General features: G+C 35.6%; 1 protein-coding gene across 1 annotated transcript in view; it reads left to right on the plus strand.

Moving 5' to 3' along the window:
- The window catches only part of LOC108721397 (glutamate receptor ionotropic, kainate 2), a 69562-nt gene extending 61619 nt beyond the window's left edge, over positions 1–7943 (plus strand). Inside the window, exons 18-21 of the mRNA XM_018445935.1 lie at positions 964–1064; positions 3156–3369; positions 6450–6738; positions 7868–7943. Of these exons, the coding sequence (XP_018301437.1) occupies positions 964–1064; positions 3156–3369; positions 6450–6738; positions 7868–7874 (611 nt within the window). The 3' untranslated portion in view covers positions 7875–7943. The remainder of the gene's footprint in view (positions 1–963; positions 1065–3155; positions 3370–6449; positions 6739–7867) is intronic.
- The last annotated feature ends 829 nt before the right edge of the window (positions 7944–8772 follow it).

Genomic DNA, 8772 nt, shown 5'->3' on the forward strand with positions numbered 1-8772 from the left:
TGCATGGAAACGGACTCCGTGCACCGTATTTTCGACCAATAAAGTGGAAACTCATCTTTGATCACGTACGAAGAAATATTGGCGAAAAAGTTGAAATGTTTACCAAAGCAGCTTGCTCAAATTTTATACAGCTAACCTCAAATTTTAAAGTTATTTCCTCATTAAATTTATTAGCTCCTAAATAAAATACGGAATATAAAATAATTTTGGAACTCTTTAAAAATTTTTTCAAATATTATTTTAATCGATAATTAAACAGAATATCGAATTCTACTTGAAGAAATAAGGAAAGTGGTATGGAGCAACTCATAAGCAACTAACATATATCAGTTCATGACGTGTGTTCGAGAAAGTTCCGGTTTTACGAATAATCTCACGAATCATTGTGGAAACAGCCATTAATTCCAAATGCAACGCTCTCTTGAACTTTCGCATACTTCCTATCCTTCCGTTTTTATCGGGGATAAGCTAAACTTCGTACCAAGCGTAAATATCCCTCCAGAGTTCACTGTTTTCGCACGACTCTTGCATCGCAATAAATACAAGCACCTCGCCATTTATCAGTATATACGTTTCCACGCACGCCCTACTCACGGTCGTTACCCGCGAATACTCTCCGCAAAGTTTCCTCATGAAACAGACCAAAAAGTATAATGCGCGATCGATCTGAAAGTGCACGCTTCGCTTAGATATTGCGCGCACGATTTTCCGCGGCCGCCACTGCGAGCCTTTTTTCTTTCGCCGTACTTCTTTTCTCTTTTCTTTGCTCCTCGAACCAGTGCTACAAAAGATGGTAGAGGAGGGGAAAGGATGAAGAAGTCACGAAGAAAGTTCGAGACGGGGTACAAACACGCCCCATCGTACTTCGCGGCTGCCAACGGCGTCTCGTTTGCAGTGAAATTAGAGAAAAACGTGCGGCTCCGCCGACATTAAAATAATGAGCTTTCGGTTTTGTCATTTCAGGCGGTGTCTTCGTTGTACTGCTCTGCGGCCTGGCGCTAGCGATCCTGGTGGCAATTCTCGAGTTCTGTTGGAACTCCAAAAAGAATGTCCAATCGGACAGGGTAAGCTAAAAGAGATGCCGGTATAAGATTTTATGTGAACGTGTTTGCATGAGTTGTACTTTCTCATGGATAGGCGAGGTCGTTTGAATCTTAATTCAAAATTCTGTCACCTTTTTGACTTTCGTGATGATCTTCTCGGCTTATTATTTCCTATACACTGCGAAAAAATGTACTAAATTATAATAAATATTTACTTGAATAGTATTATGACAGTAATAGAGTAAGTATAAATAGGTACTATAAATAGTAACAGTACTAACTTAACGTTTATTTACAGTAAATATTCACTAAATAAAAAAACTATAATTAAATCAAATTAATGATTATGGTACAAATAAATGTATGTTTACATTTAGCTATATAGAACTACAAATAGGTATTAAAATTTAATACATTTTTTCTCAGTACCCTTGACGCATTATTATCATATCGCTTTACACTGAGCGATAAGAGGCAGAATGCGTACAAAATATAGTGAGTAAAATTCTAGTTGAATGAAAAAAAAATACAATATAGTGCAACGAAGAATATAATCACATAAGGAATTTAATTCATATCTACAAAGTTAATCCTAAATCTTTCTATTCCAGGATCTGTAAAATTAGCACGACAGTCTATTAATATAAAAAAAATAATGACAGTTTCAGTAGCACTTTTTGTAGCTTTACAGTTCTACCTAAAAATAAAAAAAGTTCCGCATTTTTTATATAATAAAACCAAATATGAGACTATGGTATACTAACTTCACGAATATAGCATGACGATTTTCCTCTGAAGTACAAGAAAATTATAAATTAATTAGTATAAGTGACGAAAAAATATTTGCAATAACATTAACCCTAACAGAGTATGAATCATTACTGGACACGAAAGTATACGGAAAGCGAATCTGTGTACGATTTAAGAACGGAGAATGGGAAGATGTAACAGAGCAAAAAATTTGGAATGAAATACGAATTCAATGTGGTATAAATTTTTAAGGACATTATTTGACGCAAAGGAGGAGAGAGAGACGCTTTTGAGAACCTGCAGAACAACAAATTTATTTCTTTGGCAAATTTTAGCAAATGAGCACCAAATAAAAATATTAGTTTGGATTGATTCTGCTCACTTTGTTCCGCTAACTTACGTCTTGTAAATTAGGAACAATAGGCCTGTTCTTTTTGGCTGAATTTTTGTACCATTTCATCTTTTTTCCTCTTCTTTTCTCCTGGAGAGAAAAGGAAGAAAGATGAACTGGTGCAAAAATTCAGGCAAAAAGAACAGGCCTAATATTCATATAATAAAGCTGATCAACATGAAAATAACGTGGGAATTTGTTGCTGTCGAAATATCCTATTTCCAATCCATTACCTACGAAATAAGTATAGCATAAAACTCAGGACTAACGAGAACTGTCGTTAAAACTGGCTATAAGCAATCAGCACACGACACTTTCTTCGAGTATCGGGCCGTTTTCTATATATGAAATGTATAAAAATTGGAAATTGTTGGAAAATGTGTTAATATATGCAATTTGTTTGCAAAATGCATATATTAGTAGATCTTTAGTAGAACTATCGGGAACTGTTGCTAAAGTGCTAATATTTATCATTTTCTTGCATTTTAGAGGAAAATTGTTGATTTTTTCATATAAAAAATGCGGAACTTATTTTTATTTTTCGGTAGAACTGTAAAACTATTAAAAGTGCTACTGGAACTATCATTATTTTTTTTTTTATATTAATAAAATGTGCTAGCCTCACAGATCCTCTATTCCTCTCGTATATTCAAATCAAATATCTGCCTTCTCATTTTCGGTGATCTTAACGTGTATTTGATTTATGTGAGTTAAATGCATATAGACTGAATGTTAATGCAATACCCGTGGCAAGCATTTATTCGAAAAAACGTCTTGATGAACAGACGGCCTCACGCGACGGAGAAATCAGTCTTGCATGTGTTCAGGTCTCGTATGATCGTTTCGTGTATTGTCTCTTGGTGTATGTTGTACCTGTCGTATCGGCATCTGCTGCATCGTCAACGATTACTTCTTGGACGGTAAACACGTACGCGCACCTACGCATCGACCATCATTTAACCGCTCGACAGTCTCTCTGCGCCGAGATGGCCTCGGAATTGCGATTTGCCATCCGCTGCGGCTCCCGGCAGAGGCCCGCTGCGAAATCGCGCAATTCCGCGGCCGCCCGCGCCGGGCTGTGCGGCCGTTGCAGCCCGCGCTCTTCCAGGAGAAGGACGCGCCTCTGCTCCTCCGAACACGAGGAGACAACCTACATACCGAGCATCGAGATCCCGCGATTAAATGGTGTAAGTCTTGTCCCACATGACGGGCACGCGATCAAATTTTGCAATCGGCATCTTCGAGGAACTATAACAGTGTTCGAACCGCACATTCGATATCTTCCTATCTTTAATCAAATTTCAAGATAATAACGACGATTTAAATAACTTGCATCACGCGACACAATTACGAATTCTGCTCAGACACTTGCGGATTTAAATAAATTATCATTGGCGTACATATTCGTGAAAAAAAGTGGCGAAACAATCAGGAGAGATAGAAACGTGGCAACGGATTACGCGGGAGCTTTCCGAGAAGAGCCGATTGTTGGTCGCGCGGAGCGATACTCATTCCACGGTAATTCAATTTCGTCGAACAGAACCAATTACGCGAACTCTGGATTTTTCTCGTCTTTGTGTTAGCGAAAAAGTATTCCGGAGAGTCAATATGCATGTGATATCGGTCGAAGATTCGCGATTCGTATTACCGTGCTGAGAGTACAGTTTCCAAAAGCCCCTCTTTCTTCTAAATATTTCTCGTTTTTATATTATAGAAACTCGAATTCAGAGAAATAATGGATATTCCGCACATCATTTGACAAGGAAGTATTATAAAAGCCAGTTGCCTCCCACGCGAATTTCGCACGAATTTATTGTACACCCACGTCTATCTGTAAAGTGTTGTGACGATGTATATGTTTCTTTTTTTTTTACGATAGCCGTTGTATTAATTTTAGATTGATTCCTTCACGGCGCGAGTGCACATTATAAAACGTGTATTTCATTATAAAATATTTTTCGTTTGCGCACGTTTTATGTTTCGCAGTTAATGAACTGCCTGCAATGCAGGATTATGTCATACACGCTTACAATTGCAGTATTGTACGTTAGACATAATTGCATGCATAAACTTGCAACAACAACAGTGTGCGCTTTATTGCGCGTTATACCTTCGAGCGCAATTTAATGAAATTTCTATGGAGAATGGTTTAGTCTCATGATGCAAATATTACATGATGAGTAAAATCAATATCGCATATTTATCTTTTCGTTGAGCATATAAGCCGATCATGTTCTTGAAAACTTGAGAGGAACGTATGTAGCTTACACTTTTATAGAGAGCCATCTTTCAATGCAAACCTATCAGGAATATTTCATATAAAAGCACATACAAGAGTACTCTATAAATGTTAGTCTTAAAAACGAAATAATTTCTAAAAGAGGAAAAATATTCAAAGAATAAAATACTTCACTATTTAAATGAACAAGTGAAACTTTGCGAAAAAAGTTCGTGATACGAAAGTAATTTCTTCAAACTTACTCTCTTAACTGTTACTTTTATTTCTTTATGTATATCAAACTATAAAACATTCCATCGAATAAAAAATTTTAAATTATGATATCATTATATTTTGAAATAAAGAAAATTATTTGTGCTATATATAAATGCAAAATTCTCAATAAAAATGAACCAAAAATAAATAAATTTGATAAATTATAATTTCTAGAATTAATACTAACATTTTTGTTACATGATTTGAGTAAAAATTATTATTTTACACACAGAAAGATTTCTTTTTATCATTTGTAAAATATTTTCAAATTAAAAGAAAAATCATAAATTTGCTAAAAAATTTCAAAAGAATTACATGCATATTCTAAAGACTAAGCACTTAAATCGCTTTGTATGACGTTTAGATGATACGAATTAACACTTTTCATTAGCACTTACAAACTTTATGAATCACTGACGCTGTTAAAAAAATTCCATGTGATCAAAGCGACAATGTGTTTTTCTCTCATTCTCTCGTTTTATCTCTTTCCATTCTAATATCACGTCTCTTTCATCACGCAAACCTTTTCACCCGCTTTAAAATTAATTACAATCGCACTGAGGTATAATTAAAAACTCATTTAAATTCCATCAAAGCTGAACGACCCGTTCAAAGTCGAATATAACTTTTAGTTCTAATTCTAGTTCTCTTGAATGAAAATACGTGATGTATCTTTTGAAATACCACCTGCCAAATACTGCTACGATAATGTAAAGTGATAGACTGCAGAATCGACCCTATAACCATTCAAACTCTTCAATCATTGTCAGCACTCGTTCTTTTCAAAATAAAGGAATGATATTACTTTAAAACAAAAAAGTGATGCACAATTTCACATATACGAGCGAGAATCCATAAAGTATCCACAATTCAAAATGTATTGTATCGTAACATATAGTTCTATATTATGTAACAGCAATTAACTTAATGTTAATGTACCATTTGTCGATACGTAATGCATGTTATAAATAGGGACATTCGTATTGTTGAGAAAACGCAATTGTATTCCAGCGAATTCCACGCGTTCTGAATTCCAATAAACCACATTGACCGCATTATTCTGTCTACACCATTCGAGTATTCTCTGTTCATTATGTGTGACATTATCATTTCTCAAACCATGATTCTCGTGCTGATTTATAAGTATAATGGTAGATCATAACCCACATTCAAACAAAATTGATATATAACGTATTTAACATCTATACATATATATTTTATACAAATGCGAGGAAAAAAAAACTGATACCAAATAAAATGTCAAATTAAAATATATTTGATATAATATTAACTATCTTCGTATTATTATTAAAATTGTTCAGTGCTGAATTGTGTTAGTGTTAGTCAGTAATTTTTAATTATTTATGTAAAATCGATCTGCCTAGAATCTAAACTATTCGCAGAGAAATCCATTTTATTAACCGCAAGCTTCGCCTTCATATATAGCAGTCTTTTAACCAGCAATATGTCTGCGTGTATATTGTGAACGCTTCGCTCCATTCTGAAAACGTGATCCGAAAGCCATATCGGCGCTACCATATCCCGGAATTCCCGTAAAAAAAGACCGTTTCATGAAGCACGTGCTGGTCGTTCCAAACACAACTCTAAAGACATAGTTATCAACGTTGGCCCAATGATAACCTTCCTGCCTATCTTTAAAAACTTCTAACAACTTCGTACAACTTTTAATAACTCGTCTGTCCACTTGTCTCATCGAAAAACTCTGTTCTCCGCCTGATATAGCTAACACTTGCGCTTATTTATCTCTCAGCAGGAGGGTGGTGCGTTGTCGATGACGGAGATGAAGAAATCATTGAGCTTCGATCAAGTATCCCATGGCGGGAACACCTAGCACAGGCTTCATCCTCATCTTCGTCCTCAACAACAGCAGCAACAGCAATCACAACAACAGCAACCGCCACCGTGCAAAGCCACCCCCACGCACACACGTCACACGCACTGCCACTCACATTCACATCTTCACAGCCATCACTCGCACAAACACCAAGCACCTCCGCCGAGACAGAGACGGGGCTCTTCGGGCATCATCTTGGGTCAAGGTACAACCATCTATCTACCATGAGATTGTCCCGTCCTATTATGTTCGCTAGGTCAAGTGATATATTGATCATTACGGTTATACGTTCACATATCACGGAAAGGACGCTTTTGCTGAAGTCTCTAAAAATTTACCTAGATACAGATCTGAAAATAATTTTGTTGGACCATTAAAATAATTATGTAAGATGCTCAAGTAAGTTGCTATCATGGAGAGAATTTTTTCTTAGAGTTTACCCTGAAAATATGATAGTCGTGGGACAACAATGTATTTTCAAGAATATTAATGTAAATCTCTCTCATTCATTAATAAAACTACAATAAAATATAAAATAAATTTGATTAATTTTATTGAAGTGTATGGTAAAAATCTTTAAAATATTGTATTTACCACAACTACTATATTTTCGGGGTAAATTTTAAAACAAAATTCTTTCCGTGTAGAATATCAAAACTTTTTGCAGCAATGCTTGAAATTTCTACATGTTTTGATGGTCCAACGTCAGAAAATTATTTTCAAATCTGTATCCAGATAAATTTTTGGCTATACTTCAACAAAATTCTTCTTTCCGTGTAGATTAAAATTTGCAATATTATTATAGTTACAAGAGATATTATTATAGTTGCAATATTATTATAGTAACAGAGAAATCAAAAGAATGTTAATAAATTCACAATTTGTCCAAAAATATTAAATATGGAAAAAATGCTACTTTGCTATAAAATAAAATTATTATTGTAAAACTATTATTGTAAAACTATTATTGTAAAATTATTATTGTAAAACTTTTATGCTTTTTCGCGTTATGTTCTAAATATCTTCCTTCATTATTATTTATTAGCAATAATAAATTTCTTTCATTATTATTATTATTATCCTTTATTAGCAATAATAAATTTATATAGATATAAACGGTAATTATAAATATACCCTAAAAGGCATAAAATAATTGTCCATATATTAACTCTAGAATATATTGTAAAGATCTCTGTTTTATTTAAATATGGCGAGAAGATATTTTATAAACCCAAAGCTTAAAGAATTAAGATTATACATATAAAAATATATTAACATAGAATCGATATTTAAACTTTTTATTCAATAAATTGTAAACTATTGTACTGCATTAGGAGGTGACCACCCTGAAAATATTCTCTGGAGATTCGACTGCGATCTAGCGGGTGAACCAGACGTAGTAATTTCCCCACCTCCCCCGCCACCGCCACCCTCGGCAACAGTCTCGAGGACCACGACCCTTTGACCAATACTCGAAGAGGTGCCAACAGGTGTACCTGTCCAAAAGGAACTACTCACGCAAGCCTCCGTGGTCGTCAACGCTACAGATCAGAAAGAGACGTGCTTATAGCACATATAGTCGCCGGGGCGGGTTGGTAAACCGCAACGAGGGCCATCCCGCGCCGACGACGACGGCAAATCATCGAGAGCATGCAAACGAGAACCTGAGACTGAGGTCAATTGAACGAGAATGCCATGGTTAGAATTAGTGTTTCCTGCAAGATACGTTCTCCAAGATGTTTCGATAATGCATTCTCGTATTGTTTCAATGGGACTATGATAAATAGACGTGTGATACAACTAGCTCGATACTTGAAGATTAAGCAAAATCAAGATTACACGCTGGCACATATGATCCTGCTTGTATGCTCGATATCGAAGATATCGGGAGAGCCGATGTTAATGCAAGGATGTGTATCTAATCGGGATAATGGATGGAAACTACCTAGTTGCTCACGTGTAACTGTTTGAAGGACTTCTAGGTAGCATCGAATGAGTGGATCCCGGGAACTATCAGATTTGCCGGTCTATGAAGACAACGGAATGCTATTTCGCAAACAATGCATGTGCCTCATGCATCTGACCGATCATACATTTGACCAACAAATTGAGGCCGGTATCAAATTAAAAAGTGCCAGTGCGTGAATGTCACGGATCAATCGGAATAATGGGAACTGCATGGAAAATGAAATACCACGCGCAATGCCAGTTGACCAGGAATTGCCGGTGTTTCGAAATT

The sequence above is a fragment of the Mycetomoellerius zeteki genome, unplaced genomic scaffold (genome assembly GCF_001594055.1).
Source record: "Mycetomoellerius zeteki isolate Tzet28-1 unplaced genomic scaffold, Tzet1.0 scaffold169, whole genome shotgun sequence".
NCBI lineage: Eukaryota > Metazoa > Arthropoda > Insecta > Hymenoptera > Formicidae > Mycetomoellerius > Mycetomoellerius zeteki.